We start from the raw sequence: 19,985 nt of genomic DNA, 5'->3' as shown, positions 1-19,985 counted from the left end.
GTTATCAAACCAGAATTGCTACGTTCCCCTCGTTTCCTCCCTCTGTACCTCATCTTAACACGCGCATAAACTTTGAAAATGTCAAGTTCTTAATCAAAAGTGTTACCGAAAATAAGGAAATTCAAACCAAGGTACACCAGATAAGAGTGATAAAAGTTCTGTAAGGTCAACAGTCAAAATAAAACCAAGGTCAAAAATATTTTAATTTTTCCTGTTTTATTTAGAGTTGAATTGTCAGTCATGTTGGTGTGGCAGGAGCATGTTCACACAGACCAATTCAGGTGGATACACAAAATTGTTGATATTCTTTGCCTAACTCATTCTAGAAGATGTAATTAGTTATTGTGGCTGTTTTTTCTTATTCTCTGTAGTTTATAAATATTATTTCTTTATGCATATAACTTAATTATGCGCGTAGGTGTGTTGTTAAATCTAACGGAAAAAAAATTAGAACATATTCAACAATCTTGAATTCCGTTCCTAAAAAATACTAACATACGTTACAAAACAGGATAAACAAAAACAAACAAAAAAGAAAGAAAAAGCCCATAAAAACCGCTAGATTGGGGGCACACTATTAAGATTATAAGAAATTGTTTGTAGTTGTTAAATTCATTTTATATTTTCCTCAAAGGTCGTGAATAAAGACCCTAGAAACCGGATTTGTGTGAGCGGGCTTTCAATGGTGAAACAATATGATAAAAAAATATATATCCAAGAGGACAACGATCTTAGAGAGGTAAACGAATGGAGGGCTGCGTTAAAAATCGGGAGAGGGGAAGCTGATGATGAAAAGGAAGGAATTTCTCCTAAATAATACTTCAAAAAAAAACACATTTTTAGATCATTGGTGTTATGAGACGAGAATCAAAAGCGTAAATATCCAACAACACATAAAGAAATAAAACTCCTTTTTGGTAATTATTTTACAGCTATTTCTATGATAAGAGGGCGACTAAAACTATATCTAAAATCAAAACTGAAACTGGAACTGAAACTAAAATCTGCTAAAACCTTTTTTTTAATACTATATACATTTCGGAATGACCTTCAGTTGGTCGATACTCCTTGTTTAAAAAGTGCTGTAGCATCCTAACTTCCGAAGAGTCAAACAAGACAGAACAGAACTTAATATGTAGATGGGTATCAATATACATAGTAGCTGTTGTTGGTGTGTTCGTATTGTATGTTTGCATTTTAATTAGAAAATTGTAATTACTTTATGTCAACCCTTGTTTTTTGAGTAGAATCTCTGCTGCATGACTACTACAGGCTACTTCAATAAACAGTAGTGGCATTATTATATATGTAGAAGACTAAAGTATCTTCAACCAATCAGACGTCACATAAAATTCATTGTGACTTGATTGAACTAGTAAAATCTTGTTGTTTAGGTTTTCATTCCGGAAAGAAAAAAAAGTTTTCTGTTTCCCTTTGTTCCGAAATTAAGAAACGATGCAGTTACTAACTAACTACTGACACTGATGCTGACTGACATTGAATCTGTCCCCTCTCTATTTCCAATCGTTAGTTAGTGATAGTGGTGGTGGTGGTGGCAATGGTAACTCAGGCGTTTCCTTTCTCGTGTTTCTAAACTTAAACACCATTCAATAGATTAAAGGTGACGACTTTAGTTACAATGATTTTTCATTCTTTGTTGTAGTGATTGTTGTTGTTTTCATCTTTTGTTGTTTGAGGCATACTTAAAAACAAAGAGATTCTTTTTCGGTTTAACAAGAATAATGGTCGAGATAGATTTGGTATGGAACCGATTTAAAATTTTATCTGGTTTGTTCTTTGGTCTCGGAAGTCGTAGAACTTTGGGTCCTTGTCTAATAATATTTTGTACGTAATTACACAGTAACAATAAAACTAAAATATGAAATTAAAACAAAGCAAGACTCAAAACTGCATATGAATATTAAGTTTCAAAGATTTACTTGTGTGTTAGTTGTGGTGGTGGACAATAAAACAAAATAAATAAGATCTAAACTCCAAATTGCTGTACTAAATTCGTAGTTTTTTATTTTGAAAAGTAATCCATCCCTGAACAATAAAACGGTAAGTCAGCTAAGAATCTAACACACATAAAAATATAAGGGAGTATAATTCTGACTTTTGAGGTTAATACATTTATGTTGTGTATAACAGTAAATCTAGATATTGATATCGATATAATTGTAAAGCTCCTCCTTCTGTTTTATTGATTTAGTCGTTTCATCAGTTGAACTAAAGTGAAGTAAACTAAACGGTTATGAGTGATTATTATCTTTTTGAACTTATAATAATATTAGTAGTACAAAACAGCGAACACTGATTCAGTATTATAATATTATATTTCTTCCACGGATTAATTCTGCATTTTAACTCCTTTCTTGTGTGTGCTTCTTATTATGTCCGATGACGTAATTACAACTTCTACATCATGAATGCATGAATGACGGATTGAACTTTACACTCACTGCAATTCTCATTAATAAAGGCACTCTTACACATTTTATTAAAAATGTTCATCGGAGACCTTTACATTTCCGTTTTTAGTTTATTTGAAATTTAGTAATCTAACTATATGATATGAAATGACAATACACGAAGTTCAACAGAAAGGCGAACATTGTGTTACGATGCGAGGTTAGATTTGGTTTACTAAACTAGTTTCACCTCTAATGAAATTTGGTAAACTACTGAAATGATTGTTGATATGCATGCTTATTTATAATCCATTATATAATCGCATTCCAGCCACTATAATTTTTGAAAGAAATGTAAATAAAGAAATGAATTCATCCACACATTGTAGCTGGAGTTCATAAAATGAAACACAAAAAAAATAATAAATACGTTACCGGTTAAAGGAAAACGCAATTATTGGTCTTGTTGGTTGAGGTATTGCAAAGTTGATAAACGTTTCATTTGGGTATCCCTTGTGTATTGGGGGGGCACATAATCACAAGAACCTTCTCCCACCTTCCTTTTAATGACATTCAAACAACAACAACCGAGGTAGATTAGATACTCTTTTATTTCTTGTTGTTGTGGTTTTCCTAGTTTCTTAGAAAACCCCATTGGTGTATTATTATTGATAGCTATATCGATAATATCGACTATTTTCTCTTTCATTTTCTGAAGGCTATTTTCCATAAGGTCATTACAGTAAATTGTGTTACTTTTATTTCTCGTTTAGCTTTTGCTATCATCCCTTCATATATTGTAACTTTTTCTTTTTCATCATTCTTCAAACTTTTATAATACTGTCTTCATTAGATATTGTCATTCAAGAGTATTAACTATTTGATATGAGTAGGATCGATTTATGAGATATCAATATTTCAACGAAACAGGATAGTATATCCCTTTATTGTTTCAATGGTCAATTTCTCAAATCTTATAAGTCAAAGAATATTTAAGTCTATCAGATTCAAATACTCATATCATAAACCGTGTCTTGCATACACTATAAAGATTCTCTTTTAATTGTGAGTATTCGAACGTTCTATTCCATAAATACTCAAATTGTGGTCCTGTAATAAAACTCTGCTATTCGTATATAAACCTTTTTATACATCAATATAAAAAAAACTATTTGTTTCCTTATTCAATTGATTCAAACAGTTGCAGTTGAGATTTTTTATGGTATTGGAATCTGTAATACTTGTTTTGCTTTTGTCATAGTGGTACTTGTTGGTAATGTTTTAATAATAACAATTTTTTTCACCTGAATTTGTTACAAAAATAGTTCAAAAACCAAAAAAAAAGAATTGCTAAAAATTGAATCAGTTACACCAAAAAAGAAAATCATTCATTGACAGACTTATATCTTTCCTCAAAAACGGAAGAACTCAATGGTCAGGCCAGTCCTCAAGTATATTAATGTCAATTTTCAGAGAGAAATATTTACGATTTGTTTGAAATAACAAAATTCAAGTTTCGTATACTGCTAACTCTATTGTTGTGCACTACCATATCCTCTAATATCCCCAGCAAATTTCCAACTTTGATTTTGAACTTGGGCATCCTTAATAAATTGAAAGTTTAATTCACCTGTATTTTCATCAATCTTAATTATCACCACCGAATAATTCTCACCAGATCTAGCATCACGATAAAACAAAACTTTCATAGAATCTTCTACGGCTTTACTAACTTGTTGTTCATCAACTTTAACATAATCCTTATCTTCAGGGATCAAATTTCTCAACAATGGGATAGCCAAATGTGATCCAAACCCTGTGGCTATGGTACTGGCATGGTAAGTAACCCCCAATAAATCAACGTATTTCAAAAATGGAGTACGATCCTTATTAAACCCACCAACAATGACGGCATTCCATAACGGATTCATCTTGGATCTTCGATTATATAAAACTCTTGATAAATATTCATGCACATTGGGCGCTCTTAAATAATCGCCCCCATCATTATCATAAACCTCTTCCTCAATTTCCAATTCATCCAACAATCTGACAATATACTGCAAATCAGAAATGTCTCCAGAAATACCAACAACAGTTTCCTTGCCTACTTTTATCAATCGTTCAATGTTATTGAATCGCAATAATGAACCGTACGATCCAACATGGTCTGCAGCCATTATCACCCCGTTCTTGAACTTAGAAGCAATCACTGAAGTACCAGTAATTATTGGTTGTTGAGTATTCATTTTAGGGAAGTTATGGGTAGTCTGTTCGACTTGATTGTTATTGGCATGAGCAATTTTGTAATTGTATGGACCATAGGTGTCATTGGATGGTCTACCCCAAGAGTATGGATCGTGATTCATTTTTCTTAGTAAAGTAATTCAAAATATAAAAAAACCTAAATACAATTGAGTGGATTAATTAACGATTCAATCGATCAATATAGGTATGTTGATATTCAGTTACAGTGGCAATTGCCTTCAGCTTTTTTTTTTTCCGTCTGACTAGCTTTTCGCAAATTGGAGCTTCTTTTTTTTTTTTTTGGCAAATCTCTCACACTTAACTCTCAAGGTAGTGTAAATATGTCATAAACCTAAACAACTATGAAAACCACTACAAAAGCTTATATATCCACTATTATATTTTAAACAAAGACATAAAAAGTCAAAAAGATATTGACTATATGCTACTAGTATTCCTTTCAAGAAATCAACTTTGGTGAGACAATCAAATGGAAAAGATAAGAACATCGAAAAACATTGCCTTTTGAAATTCTCTTTCTTTTTTTTTTTTTTCAATTTGTTGAGGTAGTGCAAGTAATGACAATACTAACCCCAGAAATGTAAAATAGACCATGTGTTGCTATGATTGTAAGACCATAGAGTTCTTGTATATTCGTGTTCAAAGATACATATTTATTGAATATCTGCAAATACATTTTCAAAGTTGGAAAAATTGCACAAGTTGCTTATCCTTCATTTGTTATTTCACTTTATCTTTTTAACTTCAACCTGTTCTTCAACATTTACATCTGATTCCAATCATCCGTAGAGAATATGGAACAGCAGCAGCAGCAGAGCTACAACAACCCGAACTTACCAGCAAAGTCACAAAAAGCCAGAGAAGGACGCGAAAACCAACGTTATAACCCAGAAACAGGAGCAAGGATAGTTTCTGGGTGTATATGTCTCAATGAAACCAAGGACAAAATTATCATGATATCATCGTCGAAACATAAGAACCGTTGGATAGTCCCTAAAGGTGGTAACGAATTGGACGAGTCTGAATTGGAAACCGCAGTTAGAGAAACCTGGGAAGAAGCTGGAGTAGAAGGGATAATCATAAAGAAATTGCCAGTTGTTTTAGACTCTCGAGGTAATCAAGCCCCAGTTATTAAAGGTGAATTTGATCCTGATATTGCTACTCCTAAGTCTGAATTTCATTTTTTTGAATTGCAAGTTGATCAATTGAGTACTACTTGGCCTGAGATGAAGAAAAGACAAAGAAGATGGTGTACTTATTCCGAGGCAAAACATGAGTTGTTAAAACTGAAAAGACCAGAACTAGTTGATGCATTGAACATGTCATCTATTATAAAGGACACGATCGACAACAAGAATCCTAAAGAAGACAAGTATTAAGATTCATGATACAAAGCTTAACACAGAAATATACATATATATATCATATATATTTATTTTATGTTATCACAATTATTAGATACTACATCTGCCCCCCCTTGTACAGTCAGACAATTTTATTGTAGCGCATCTCAACTTCCCCTATTTAAACAAACCACTCATAATATTAGCCAACATGTTCCCTTGTTGATTAGAATTACCAATATTGACATTAAAGTATATTTTCCCCAAATACTCTATAGGAGCAAGAAACTCGTATTGTTGCAAGGTACTCTTGTATTGTTCGTATAACTTGATAAACTTTTGGCTGTTTGATGTGTGTTCCTTTTGTAAAGTGATAACCAATAATTGCAAAAAGTTTAATACGGGGTAGTCTTGATAAAATTGAAAGTCAGTTTTTAGTGTCTCCTTATTACTCACTTTTATCTCCTTCAAAAAAAGATCTTGTGCTTCTTTGACAAATTTGATATTTTTCAAGTAAGAATAATTTATGATGGCCCGACCTAAAAATACCCCAGGATCAACATCAGGATTAGCCTTTGCGTATTGTACCAAATAGTTGATATACAATGGAACACTTTCAAAAGTACCTAAAACCAAGTGCAACTCAGCAATCGCAAAAACTTTTGCCCTTTCTTCAGGATCCAAAACTGTTTTTCCATTTTCCAGCTCGGCATTGTCTTGAAAGGTGCCATATTCGACAAATTTCAAAAACTTGGAACCAAATAAATGATGCAACTCACAGTCACCAAATTTCTCGCACCCAGAAGATTTCTTCGACCAGTTGAGACTTGATTTGGCCAAATCATTCAAACTAGGATCATTGTTGGGTAAGTTCGAAATCAAATCAATCAATTTCAACTTGGCATCCTTATCGCTTACCAAAATTCCTTCCTCATCATAAATCTGAATTAAATAATTTATCAAGTCAGATGCAGATGCATATTCTTTATTATTCAATAAAATAGTCGACCCCTGGTATAATAGATCCCGAGCTTCTTTATATTGTTTTGCTTTAACATATCTGTTGGTGATTGTTCTTAATGTTTGATGGGCCTCATAGAACGAACCACTATCGATCTTGGCTTGAAATCTTTGAATTGTTCTTGCAAGTTTGTCACTCATGGTAAGTTGATGGAGTAATTGATTTACTGCTTTTGGCACAATTGGGATTAAGCTTGTGGTTTGTGTTTCCTTCCAAAAAAAAAAAAAAAAAAGAAGTAGCGATTTAAGAGAGGCGAAACTTGAGTTTACTGCTTGTCTTCTGTTGGTGGTGGTAGTTTTTTTTTTTTTTCGGTACCTTGTGCGTGTACTTGTTGTGGGTGAAGTGGTAGCAGTAACAGTAATAAAGTTGTTCTTAATTCTCAAAACCACCTCAGTTGAACTTTATCTCATATTTGTATTTCTGCATTTTATACTCGAATAAAGACATATGGTATTTGAACTCTTTTATTACATTACTTGACGAATTTTGCTGGAGGACAATAAACGTTGATAAGAAATGATTGAGATAGATGATTTGTTTGCAATTCCTCAACCAATGGGACAATTGCAAAATTGGATAGTTTGTGCACTGGTCCACTTTGAGAAGGTTTAATGTAGTAAAGTATTTGCTGCATTGGTTGTTAAACCCATACTGTTGTTGTAAAATTAGATATATCTCATTTAAATTGATCATCTCCAATTCCATAAATTGCAATGATTCACGATTCGCATGAATCAAATTAGCCAATACTTGCCCTGTTTGAAATAGTGGCAAGTTGGATTTATATCTTTCTTCTATAGTTTGTGGCGTATAAGTGGATGCTGCTGTGGAGATAATACTCAAGCCATAGCACAATTTTTTTTTCTGCAAAGGAACCAAGGATTGGAACTTCAACTGTTTTAGTTGAAATTCGGGAATGCTAAAGGTCTCAGTGTTAAGTGAGGATGACGATGACATAACATGTTTTACCAATGTGATTTTTAAAATGGTTATTGTTGTGGGAAAATGCTTAATCCATTGAACTAGCCACTCCATCGATTTGACATGAATTATAAGGTGTGTCAAATTGCTAAACTGATTTAAATTGGTCACTATTGACAGTACCAGTTTATTATTGAACATTGCAGGAAAAAGATGCAAACATAGTGTGTCTAATTTTTGACGTATTCTGGTGTCCTGTAGCAACTTGAGGAAACCAGAGCACAGAATACAGTCTTTCCCTGTGTTTTTAGTACTTTTGTTGATTATCACCAACGGTCTCAATGTATATAACATATACTTGTACCCATAGTATAACTGTTTACAGGTACACAACATGGGTAGAATCAGACAAACCTTGTACGTTTCTTTCCAACATTCGTATAAAATTCTGGCTATAATGGGATATGGAAGTGCCAAAATACTGATTGGGGATTCTTCTTCCATGGATTTCATATCGGGTTTTCGGAAATCACTATTGATACTAATTTCGAAAATACTAAAGTTGTCGCAAAATGATAAATAAAAAATTGTAGTTATTAAGAATAACACAAGTCTATCTTTTTAGATTTTTAGTATGCCAATGTTTCCAGATAGTATTTGTTTTACAAATTGTTATGTCGTTCTTCAACCAGAGAAGTTTATGTTTATTATTGTGGATTTGGGATTAAAACCTTTCTTTTTGTTCACTTTCTGAGTATTGGAACAAAAAAAAAATAAACTGTTGTGATTGTATAATTATGAGTTTAACAAGGTTGCAAAATTTCATTGCCACCTGCAATCTTGAATCCAAAACTGATTCATATATCTGACGGGTCCTTCGGCATGAATCGGAATTAAAAAAAAAGTCAAGTTACACCGAGACTTCTCCAAGTTAGAGGGCGAGGAAAAAAACAAAAAACAAAGGTCCAAAAGAGAGAAAGAAAAAAATCCAGGTCCAATCATATCACCCCCCATCAAAGAAGAAACAACATTTAAAATTGAATTTAAACAGTTACAATGAAAACTGCCATTAGACTATTAAAATACGTTCAATCAATAAAATTTGTGGGTGGACCACATCCAGCACCAAGTATGTAACCCAAACATTTTCTCCCAATACTTGTTCAATACTAACATTATGGTTTTTTCCTTTCTCATTTTAAAAGAACCACATGCTGCAGGACCTCATCCATTGGCTCCAGAAGGATTAGTACCAAGCGGTTTAAACTCAGCTAAATCAAGTACATATCACAATAGCAATCCAGTTGAACCTCAAAATGGCGAATTTTTTGCAAGAAGTGAATTATCCGCTAGATTTAGATATAGACCTATAAAGGCAGAGGAGATCGAACAAGTTGAAAGTGGAGGAGCTGAGTTTGTTTTCTAATTCTTCCAAAATCTATATAAAGGATATGTTTCGTTAGGGGTAAGAGTTGCCAGGTGATTTTGTTCTTGCTCATGGAGAATTCTGTTGGTGCTTGTTCATATATTTGCTCACCAGGAATTCGGCAAGGCTTTATGACCATATCAAGGACGTCCATCGCTCACGATTGTTATTGTTATCCATTACTTTCTTATTTATAAAAACTCTATCAGTATAAAAGAATATCTATTCGAATAATATTTACAAAGTCTTGAGAATCGCTCACAACCAGTAGAGGTGTAAGTGTTTATTAAAGGTGATCTTTTCTGATGTCTCTCTAGTCTACTATGCAGCCAATATAGCTGTCCTCTGAGCTGATACGAACCCACAAAGTAGAAAACCATATACAATGGCACTTTACAAATTGAAAATGGGATCGAGCGATCATCATCTCATCTTTTGGGGAGAATATCTACGTCTCAGAAAAAACATGCACCATGCAGATTAAACTAAAACAGACAATTAAACTGAAAAAAAAAAAAAAAAAAAAAAAAATTTAAACATCTCAGCTCTGATTATTAAAAACAATAACAGACCACCAAAAAAGAAAGGACTTTCCAAAACAACAGCAACCAGTGCAATCTTACATGAACAATAACGTTACGAGTAGTCAGAATAGCGGGAAAAGCTCATTGGATAACCTTGTTCATATTGCGAGCAATATGTCACAAGAATTTCGTCTCCCCAACCGAACCAGCATTCCGGCCAACCAGTCTTTGTCTCAAACACCTTTGAATCACCAACCAGCATCCGATTATAATAGTGCAACAAGCACCCCGTCACCCTCGACAACAACTGGTCGAAAATCTTCCAGGTCTAAGAAAATGGCATGCGTTGAATGCCGACAACAGAAATCCCGCTGCGATGCGTTTGAAAAACAGCCTGATCCCTGCACCAGATGTGCAAAAAAAGGACTACAATGTGATGTGAAATCCGATTACAAAAGAACTTACAAAAGGGCACGTATAGCACAAATTGAAAAAGAATTTGAGGAGTTGAAAAAGACTTTGACTAATACACAGGCAGCCGAATTGTTGTCCAAATTTCCTTCTTTGTCTTCCGCCTCACCTGATACAAATCCTCAAGAAGAAACTCTGCAGATCAAAGTCAAAATTGAACCCGGCACCCTGTGTGATTCATCTCGTGGTATTGCAGCAGATGCGGGGGTAACTAAAAGTATTAGTAATATCGATTTACCACGTCATTCAACAATAGTAGCAGAAACTGCATACCCACAACAAAGCCTTGCCAAAAGTACACAAATTCCACCTTATCAGTTTCAATCGCTCAACTCTTCGGAAACTAGTCAGTCTCTTCCTAACACGCCGTCAATCACAAGACAAGTGGAATCAAACATTCTTCATCAAATACCGGCAGCACTGCATGAAAACCAAGTGCAATTGCCGGAAAGCTCACTTATCTGTGAGGAGAAATCTGTTGATGACATTTCACTCATGCCAGAGACGATAAAGAAGCTTTACTTAGAGTATTTTGAGAGATATCATCCGATATTACCGGTAGTCGATGTGTCACTAGGTCCTGAGAGGATTTACAGATTATGTCCAGCATTATTTTGGGTAATCATGTTTGTTTCCTTAAGAAGGTTCCCAGATAATTCGTCAAAGTCTTTGTTGGTACGTCTATCGCCAGTTGTGAAAGGAATACTAGCAGAGATTATGATATCTCCGATTACAAGATATAACCCTATAGAAGAAGATGAGCCAATTTACAATGTGAGTTCAGTTTACTCAGTGCAGGCATTTTTATTATATTCATACTGGCCACCAATCACTTCGTCCTTGAGCGCTGATTCTTCCTATAACACAGTTGGAACAGCTTTCCTACAGGCCATCAGGATTGGCCTTCATACGCCGACATTAGTCAATACTAGTGAGATGAACAAAGACGAGAGAACGCAACAACAATTGGCAATGACTCATGAACAACTCAAAACTTGGATATTTTGCAACATTGCATCTCAAACTATAGCTACAGCATTTGGGTTCCCAGCCTGTACTCAATTCGATTCTTCAATGTGGTTTTACAATCAGCCTGGTAGCACCATAAGAATACCCCGAAATTTGCAATTAATGATGGAGATCGCTCAGTTTGAAGACCAAATGGCAAAGGCATTAAATTCAAACCCCATGGATCCTTGTGGGCTAATAGATGCTAGCGAAAGACTACCTCTTTTAAAGTTGCTACTGAAAAGATTAGACAACATAGAAATAACTTTGAAGAATGAAATGTTGCAACCCAGTGATAGAAGATTCCGTGTATTTGAAATTTTGTCAACGAGGGTACATTTGCTCAGCTACTATTTCATGGATACGGTGAGAATAGCTCAATTTGAGTTACAAAAGGGCTTAATCAGGTTATACAATGCAGCCATATCATTCATCAACCATACGTCAGAGTGCCAAGCTAATGACAAAAAGTTTGTAAAGTATTTACCAGGAGTGTATTTATTAAACCTTTGGCAGGCTGGATGTATAATAGGCAAACTAATACACTCTAGCTTGAAAAAGTTTATTGATGTGGGAACAGGAAAACAAAGCTATGAGTCGGTAATAGCTTTCACTGCAAGTGCATCAATTTTGAAGCACGATATGGCGTATAGATCCAGTGGAATTACACGAAACATGTGGCAACTTTTCAGAACGTTGGATGCCAACAAAACAAATTCATTGAGTATTGATATCAGAAATAGAATGTCTGCTTCAGTTTTTTTTGATTGTTTGAAATTATTGAGAGCCCAGGTTGGAATCACAAAATTAACTACGAAAACCGATGAGAACCACCCGGCTGACGATGAAGAAGCAATCGAAGAGTCACTAGAAGAAGATGAGGAGCCCACAGATATGGATAATGAGAAGACTGTACATTCTGAAGATGACAAAAATGGTTCATTGCATAATGGTAGTCAAAAATCCACACCTAACAGTACTACCTCAAGTAGAGTTCGCAAAGCAAGAACATTATCCAACAATATGGACGCTGAATCGAAAACTAGAAAAATTATTAGAACAATTCCTTTGGACCCAGAGCCAATATCTATTGGTGCATCCAAGAGGAGTTCGATATTTAAAGTTGTGAACTCGTCCACGGATTCTTCACCGCTTATGAAATCAGATGTTAGCACTCCAAATTCCAACAGAATTAACAATCATCAGATAAAGACTCAAACATACAACCCAACTCATGTTGAAAAGCAACAGCTGCCGTATCCTTCGTCTAAGCAAACGCCTCAATTTTTGCAATTTCAACAGCAACCACAACAACTGGATAACCGCAGTTATCAGTCAGCACAAAATGCTAGCGAAGTACCTTTGCTGCAGTTCTCTGCCTTTGCATTCAATGAATCACCTATACAGCTTGGCTTGGAGAACCTAGATATCGATAATTTTGATCACGATATGCTTTGGAAAGATGTTGATAGTGTTATGAACGACTTTGGTTTTCATGCAAGTTGATGTCGTGTTAATCGGCACAAAATGGCCAAAGAAAAAAAGATCAGGAAAACTTTTTTCCAAAGTATTGTACTATGTAGATATTTTTTTGTATGCGAAATCAAACATTGGTAAAGTAGAAAAAAAAAAAAAAAAAAAGGTGAAAATTTTTCATTTCATCAAATTCTGAGTAATACAACACTTAGGCATGTCATACGACGATATAGAAAACGCTACTCCTGATATTGTTATTGGGAGTACTATAGAGGAACCCGAAGAAGACTACCAAATAGAAAGTGATAACGAGTTACAAGCCGCAGACCATGAGTCATCGCAAATAAATGAAGACTCAGCCAAAGGCAAAAAATCAGTTGCATTTACTGGATTGGATGAAGACGAAGAAAATGCAGAGGAAATAGCCAGAAAGGAGTTTGAGGAAGGTGGTGGATTACCCGAACAACCAGAAAACCCAGATTTCAGTGAGTTGACACCTTTATCTCCCGAAATTATCAATAGACAAGCCACCATTAATATTGGTACCATTGGTCATGTCGCCCATGGGAAGTCTACTGTTGTCAGAGCTATTTCCGGTGTTCAGACCGTTCGTTTCAAGGATGAATTGGAAAGAAACATTACCATCAAGTTAGGTTATGCAAATGCCAAGATTTACAAATGTGACAACCCAGAGTGTCCAGAACCAGACTGTTACAGATCATTCAAATCAGATAAGGAAATAAGACCAAAATGTCAAAGAGCTGGATGCGATGGCCGTTACAAATTGTTAAGACACGTTTCTTTTGTTGATTGTCCAGGACATGATATTTTGATGAGTACTATGTTGTCAGGTGCGGCTGTGATGGATGCCGCCTTGTTGTTGATTGCTGGTAATGAAAGCTGTCCACAACCTCAAACTTCTGAGCATTTGGCTGCCATTGAAATTATGAAATTGAAACATGTCATTATTTTGCAGAATAAAGTTGATTTGATGAGAGAAGAATCAGCTTTGGAACATGAAAAATCCATTATTCAGTTCATCAGAGGCACAATTGCTGATAACGCCCCAATTGTGCCTATTTCTGCGCAATTGAAATACAACATTGATGCTGTAAATCAATTTATTGTGAACTACATACCTGTGCCAATGAGAGACTTTACTGCTTCACCAAGATTGATCGTTATTAGATCTTTTGATGTGAACAAGCCTGGTGCGGATGTTGACGAATTGAAAGGGGGTGTCGCAGGTGGTTCTATTTTGACTGGTGTTTTTAAGATTGGTGATGAAATCGAGATTAGACCTGGTATTGTCACTAAAGATGATCAAGGAAAGATTCAATGTAAGCCTATATTTTCAAATGTGGTTTCCTTGTTTGCCGAGCATAACGATTTGAAATTTGCTGTTCCTGGTGGTTTGATTGGTGTTGGTACTAAAGTTGATCCTACATTGTGTAGGGCCGATAGATTAGTTGGTCAAGTTGTTGGTGCGAAAGGAAATTTGCCTTCTATTTACACTGATATTGAAATAAACTATTTCCTATTAAGAAGATTGTTGGGTGTCAAAACTGAAGGTCAAAAGCAAGGTGCTAAAGTTCGTAAGTTGGAACAATCAGAAGTGTTGATGGTGAATATTGGTTCTACTGCAACTGGTGCTAGAGTGGTTGCCGTTAAAGCAGATATGGCTCGTTTACAATTGACTACACCAGCTTGTACAGAAATCAATGAAAAAATTGCCTTGTCTAGACGTATTGAAAAACATTGGCGTTTGATTGGTTGGGCCACTATCAAGAAAGGTACCGCATTAGAACCAATTTCTTAAAACAGGGAAAACCAAGCATACATTTGTAGATTAGTTATTGCATTTATATATTCGAATATATAAGTAAAATAAATACAATGCTAAAAGGTAGTGATTCTCTTGTTGCTTGTTATACCTAATGTTTCCAAAAACTTTGGGATAGAATCGACTTTCATAAGGTGGTAAATTTGAAACTTGATTTGTAGCAACAGATTTGCAATCTTTCTAAAACTGTTATCTGGTGCCAAAAGTTTTCCATCGACATGAGATCTCGAAGCAGAATCTGCTGTTTCTTCCAACACTGACGACCCCAAAGCAAAATCTTCAGTAGGAGTTTTTAAAAAAATTATCGACTCGTTATCACCATTGACTTTTGCTCCTGAATCCCCGATCATTAATGTTGTAATCTTCGATCTTAGTCTGAAATCAATATTCACAATCTTGGGAGAATCGATACTCAAATAAGTGTGGAAAATTTGAAAGGCAAAAGACATACAGGTAGTTTGTAAATTCTTTAATCGTCTGTTTACATCCGAGCAACTTACTGGCTTACAGCTGTGATTTTGGTTGTCGATGATATCACTCAAATTCTCCCAAGCTTTGTACTTTTCTTCAAATTGTGTTAGTTGAATATATGCTTCTAAATTTTCAGCACAATGATCTTTAATCAAATGTTTCCGAAACTGTAGGCGCATTCCCGGATCATTCAAAATATTCTCCAATGTAGCATTGTTAGTTAGTCGTAATATTTTGGTTCCAGTTTGAAAACAAGAGCTGTCCTGTAAATTCCTTTCCAGAAAGTCCCACAGAGATAGTGCTAGACCCAAGGTTGACAATTGATAATAGGCATCTCTGGAGAAACTGTGATTGCCAGACAACGAAATTGGCTTGATTAAGTTGTGTTTGACAAGTAATCGGGCTAGTTCGATGGCATGGTTGGGGTTTATGATATCCGTGCAATCTAGAATCCATTGACATACTGCCTTACCACTGATGCAATAGTCAACGGTAACGCTTTTATTCAGCGCAGCCAAAACGATTTTGTCTTTCAATAACCGAACACCAACAGAAGACACGTAATATTGCGAATGAGCATCTGATTCTGGATTAGTAAAATATCTGTGGTGAAATGGGCTGCTTGCTATTTCTCTGTGATCAGTAAACGAATGTATTTCTGAGCTTTGACGTGCTTTCGAGATATACTGATAGTCTCCAAAGTTGAATCCCTCAAATTCCGAAGCGTTTTTGTTGTTTCCCTTCACATTCTTGGTGTCTTTAGAATTGCTAAATACCTCGTATAGTTTATCAAAGCTTTCAGTGTCTGAAAAATTCCAACTTGGCAATGCGTCCTGTGTGTTTGAAGGGGTCCATACATTTGGTTCCGGCCCCATCATTATATTAAACAATAGATAAAGTAAATATTCTGAATAGAGAATACTGTCGCTTCTAGAATCTCTATCAAAGTTGAACAATTCCATAGTATTGAAATCATGCGACAATAGAACTTCAGGAAATGCTTCCCTCTCCATACCAATTCTTTCACAAAATTCTTGGACAATAGCTATTCCTTTGGGGGTTGGTTGTAAAGCTACATTGGACTTAGGTTTTCCTCTTGTTCTATCAGCAGGAGAATGCAACAATCTACCTTTGTAAAACAGCTCAATCAACGCTAAGCTTACTTCTGAATTAAAGCTGTATGAAATACAGGTAACTGTATTAACCAGTTCAATGTCTAGTTGTAAATCTTTCATTTTCTCAATAGCTGATTCTAAACTAAAAGAATATGGGTAGTTTTTCCTTAGCGGTTTGTGAAACTTGATTATAGGCGGAGAATTGAACAAGTAATTGGTTGAACCATCTCTTTCCAACCTGAGTGATATAACCAACAATGAGAATATATCTTTTATATCTTTTTCAAAAATCCTACCACTGCTAGTTCGACTAAACTTATGATGGGTTGCTTCATGTAAAACAGAAATCTTTGATGGGGAACATCCCAACTCCGTAATCAACCCTTGGGACTTTTCCCTCCTTGAGGATAACGAGGCAGACAAGATCAGTTTTTTCGTACGTTTTTGTGACTCATCGTTTAACTCCATATTACTCTGGGACATATTTATCGTGATAATTGAATCCGTAACTAACCAATTGTAAAAAAAAACATATAAAAGTATTTCCCATAGCGAAAACCAACTTCAAAGGAGAAATTCAAAAGTACTTAAGGTAATATTTTATGTTTCGGTTTGTAAAGATATTGTTTCATCATGGTGTTAGTATTGAAATGATAATTGAAGATATTACAAGTCTCTGGTGTTTTTCTTTTTTTTTTTTTTTTTTTTGCATCTAGTGAAGTGTTTCAGAATTTCAAACTAGGAAACCTCATCAGATCCATGTCACTTCTATTATGCGGGTTGTGAGTGTGAGAATCGCGGACGTGTAATTTGGTCATCTCTGGCTTAGATTGTTTTTAACATTATTTTTTTTTTTTTGTTTCTTTCCCGTCATGTTTGAGTTTTAAATTATGAAACACTCAGTTTACTTAACCAGATCTTTTTGTTTTACCAAAATATAACAAGTTTAACATCTTTTTGAGGAAGTCATAAATCACTTTCAAATTAAGGTTTTTGGCAAATATCGCAACTTGGTAGAAGGTAAAAAAAAAGAATTTTCTGAAAAAACTGGCTCGAAAATCAGACTATCGCTGATTCAGATTTTGATGAGTTCACAAGACCATTTGGAGGATGATTTTGAAGGCGAATTTCGATCGATTAGATATTTGCCTAAACGGAAAATAGATAATGAAGAGCTGGGGGAGTTAGCAACAAATTCTCTGAATCTGTATGTTACTAATAAAAGAAGCAAAAAAGTATCGGTGGTGGCTGGTAGTAGTGGTGTGGATACAAGTCCAGACGACCCCTTAAATAAAACTGGATATTCCAAAATTGCCACTGATCTTGCCAAACCCCTACCAGAAACCTCAGAAGATGATATTGAAATTGTGAAAACCCAATTGCTTGATCAACTAAATGGAAATTTTGAAATATTTTCATCAACTCCATCTGTATCTGAAAAATATACTGAGATTTATTCAATATTTGAACGAACTATCAGAGACAAGGAAAGCCATTCGGTTTTAATGGTGGGGCCTAGATCTAGTGGAAAAACAACGATTGTCAAGAGTGCCTTGAAAGAGTTAGACCGCAATTACAACGGTGAGTTTATTTCTATATATTTGAATTCCTCAGTTCAAACAGATGATAGTTCCGCTCTTCGAGAAATAGCAAGACAGTTGGATATCAACGTGAAGAAAGACGTTGGTGACGATGGTTCTGAACCGATGGGATTAACAAATGAGAAGATCGGGTATGCAAGTTTTGAAAAAAAGTCAATAAATGACACTTTTTCCAATATATTAAGTGTATTGACTAGCCATAAAGGGGAGCGGGATGAAAGGATGCCGTTGGTTTTTGTAATTGATGAATTTGAAAAGTTCACGGTTGACAACAGACAGACCTTGTTGTACAATTTGCTAGATATCTCGCAGAGTAGCGCCACTCCAATATGTGTTGTGGGTCTAACGACAAAAATTACCACGAAGGAAACGTTGGAGAAGAGAGTTAGTAGCAGATTTTCTCAAAGGGTGATTTCTTTGGTTCATGAAACTTCATTAGACAACTTCTGGGATAACTGCAAGGCATCACTTTTGTTGCAAGATTCCACTATTAATACATTGAAAAATCCAGAATATGGGCTTCTGTGGAATGAGCATATTGAGCAATTGTACTGTAAAAAGAACAGCCTTCTTAGAAACATGGTTGTTCGGAATTATCACTCCGTAAAAGATTATCGAAAGTTCAACAATGCTTGTAGAGTTCCAGTTTCAAAGCTATCTGCACATCATGCATACATTGAGGAGGACTACTTCAAATTACGCAGCGCCGGTAGCAACGGGGTGCAGGATTTGGTGACTTCATTATCAGATTTAGAATTGCTTTTGGTCATTGCTGGTGTAAGATGGATAGAGAAATTTGAAATTCAAACTATAAATTTTAACTTGGCCTACACAGAATATCAGGAGATGGTCAAAGACTTCAATACTGGTAACGCAATTGTCAGTTCGGCCTCTTTAGACAACAGAATTGCGGCAAGCATCAAAGTGGATAGAAGAGTTTTATCCCGAAAGGTGTCGCTAAATAGTTGGGGCACGTTGTACAAATTAGGGATATTATTGGACCCTAAAGGTGATACTGTTGAAGCTCAATCTAACACCTACAGCTACCATATCAACAAAAACTTGATTATAGAGGAAAACCAAATGGTGTTGGTAGATATCACGCTCGATGAGTTGAACAACTTCATAGAAGACAAGCATGCGTTCAAAAGATTTGTTAGGTTGTAGGTTATAGCTGGCTCTTGGTGTATTTGAGATTGTAAATACACGTTATCCCAATGGTAACATCATTATCAACCAATAATTTGTGCACAATAATCAGAAGGTGTGGTCGTGTGAGGCGGTAAATAGTTTTGTGGGTTCATTCTTCTTTAAAGCCAAAGGACGTCTTGCGACTTTTAGAACTTGTTGCTTCTACAACATTATACAAAACTCCATGTCTCAGAAGGAAAGTTTACCTGAATCGGTTCTCAATTTGCTCAATTCTAGCAGATTTATACACTTGGCAACGTGTTTAGACAACAAGCCCCATGTTTCTTTGATGAATTACACGTTTGTCCGCCAGGGGGATGATAACCTCGTGATTGTTTCTACACCAAGAAAAACAACAAAGTTTGAAAATATGTTGTCGAATCCCAATGTTTCCTTGTTAATACACGATTGGATTTCTGTGAAGAATACAGCTGGTCAGTCCGTGGAAGAATCATCGGCTTCACCAAAACGCAACTCGCTTTATGAATTGCTTGCGAATTTCAATAGGAATGAGCTCAGCAGAGTATCTGTCATGTTAGATGGTGAGGCCAAAATTCTTGACAAGACTGTAGATGGAAAGGATTTTGATTTCTACAAGTCTTTGCATTTGAATAATTCAAAGATTGATCACACTCAAGTCAAAAATTACATTGAGAACGATGATAACGCATTGATTATTATACGCATCACTAATTGTAAGGTCACAGATACCGATAATAATGTGGAGCTGTACTAAGCTGGCAGACTTTATTATGTACCTAGTTATATAGCCAAGATAACGAAAGCAAGATTACGATGTCTCATAAGTATGTTGTGCTTTAAGTATAGTATGTCTTCTTTGTTGCTCTCTTAATCAAATCAGTCGTACTGATATGAGTATACACATAGAAATTAC

The 19,985-nt window shown here is 35.3% G+C and overlaps 10 protein-coding genes across 10 annotated transcripts; 6 read left to right on the top strand and 4 right to left on the bottom strand. All coding sequences in view use genetic code 12, as the record gives it.

The window, feature by feature from the left end:
- Positions 1–3,943: 3,943 nt before the first annotated feature.
- Positions 3,944–4,780, bottom strand: CD36_52050 (proteasome beta-type subunit, putative; the record flags this gene model as incomplete). The annotated part of the gene is made up of 1 exon (XM_002420465.1): positions 3,944–4,780. The coding sequence occupies one exon, from the start codon at positions 4,778–4,780 to the stop codon at positions 3,944–3,946; it is 837 nt and encodes a 278-aa protein (XP_002420510.1).
- A 693-nt stretch (positions 4,781–5,473) lies between these two features.
- Positions 5,474–6,058, top strand: CD36_52040 (diadenosine 5',5'''-p1,p6-hexaphosphate hydrolase, putative; the record flags this gene model as incomplete). Its single annotated transcript, XM_002420464.1, has 1 exon — positions 5,474–6,058. The coding sequence occupies one exon, from the start codon at positions 5,474–5,476 to the stop codon at positions 6,056–6,058; it is 585 nt and encodes a 194-aa protein (XP_002420509.1).
- Positions 6,059–6,199: 141 nt separating this feature from the next.
- CD36_52030 (uncharacterized protein) lies at positions 6,200–7,183 on the bottom strand (the record flags this gene model as incomplete). The annotated part of the gene is made up of 1 exon (XM_002420463.1): positions 6,200–7,183. One exon carries the CDS (start codon positions 7,181–7,183, stop codon positions 6,200–6,202), a length of 984 nt encoding a protein of 327 aa, XP_002420508.1.
- A 250-nt stretch (positions 7,184–7,433) lies between these two features.
- Positions 7,434–8,477, bottom strand: CD36_52020 (conserved hypothetical protein; the record flags this gene model as incomplete). The annotated part of the gene is made up of 1 exon (XM_002420462.1): positions 7,434–8,477. One exon carries the CDS (start codon positions 8,475–8,477, stop codon positions 7,434–7,436), a length of 1,044 nt encoding a protein of 347 aa, XP_002420507.1.
- A 543-nt stretch (positions 8,478–9,020) lies between these two features.
- On the top strand, positions 9,021–9,390 carry CD36_52010 (mitochondrial 37S ribosomal protein YMR31; the record flags this gene model as incomplete). The annotated part of the gene is made up of 2 exons (XM_002420461.1): positions 9,021–9,093; positions 9,170–9,390. The coding sequence occupies 2 exons, from the start codon at positions 9,021–9,023 to the stop codon at positions 9,388–9,390; spliced, it is 294 nt and encodes a 97-aa protein (XP_002420506.1).
- A 698-nt stretch (positions 9,391–10,088) lies between these two features.
- On the top strand, positions 10,089–12,899 carry CD36_52000 (zinc finger-containing transcription factor, putative; the record flags this gene model as incomplete). Its single annotated transcript, XM_002420460.1, has 1 exon — positions 10,089–12,899. The coding sequence occupies one exon, from the start codon at positions 10,089–10,091 to the stop codon at positions 12,897–12,899; it is 2,811 nt and encodes a 936-aa protein (XP_002420505.1).
- A 184-nt stretch (positions 12,900–13,083) lies between these two features.
- On the top strand, positions 13,084–14,688 carry CD36_51990 (eukaryotic translation initiation factor 2 (eIF-2) subunit gamma, putative; the record flags this gene model as incomplete). The annotated part of the gene is made up of 1 exon (XM_002420459.1): positions 13,084–14,688. The coding sequence occupies one exon, from the start codon at positions 13,084–13,086 to the stop codon at positions 14,686–14,688; it is 1,605 nt and encodes a 534-aa protein (XP_002420504.1).
- Positions 14,689–14,768: 80 nt separating this feature from the next.
- Positions 14,769–16,781, bottom strand: CD36_51980 (GTPase-activating protein, putative; the record flags this gene model as incomplete). Its single annotated transcript, XM_002420458.1, has 1 exon — positions 14,769–16,781. One exon carries the CDS (start codon positions 16,779–16,781, stop codon positions 14,769–14,771), a length of 2,013 nt encoding a protein of 670 aa, XP_002420503.1.
- A 602-nt stretch (positions 16,782–17,383) lies between these two features.
- On the top strand, positions 17,384–19,066 carry CD36_51970 (origin recognition complex subunit, putative; the record flags this gene model as incomplete). The annotated part of the gene is made up of 1 exon (XM_002420457.1): positions 17,384–19,066. The coding sequence occupies one exon, from the start codon at positions 17,384–17,386 to the stop codon at positions 19,064–19,066; it is 1,683 nt and encodes a 560-aa protein (XP_002420502.1).
- A 208-nt stretch (positions 19,067–19,274) lies between these two features.
- On the top strand, positions 19,275–19,826 carry CD36_51960 (the record flags this gene model as incomplete). The annotated part of the gene is made up of 1 exon (XM_002420456.1): positions 19,275–19,826. One exon carries the CDS (start codon positions 19,275–19,277, stop codon positions 19,824–19,826), a length of 552 nt encoding a protein of 183 aa, XP_002420501.1.
- Positions 19,827–19,985: the final 159 nt, after the last annotated feature.

This window comes from Candida dubliniensis, chromosome 5 (assembly GCF_000026945.1).
Source record: "Candida dubliniensis CD36 chromosome 5, complete sequence".
In the NCBI taxonomy this organism is placed as follows: Eukaryota; Fungi; Ascomycota; class Pichiomycetes; order Serinales; family Debaryomycetaceae; genus Candida; species Candida dubliniensis.
This window is presented reverse-complemented; position numbering and strand designations above follow the sequence as displayed.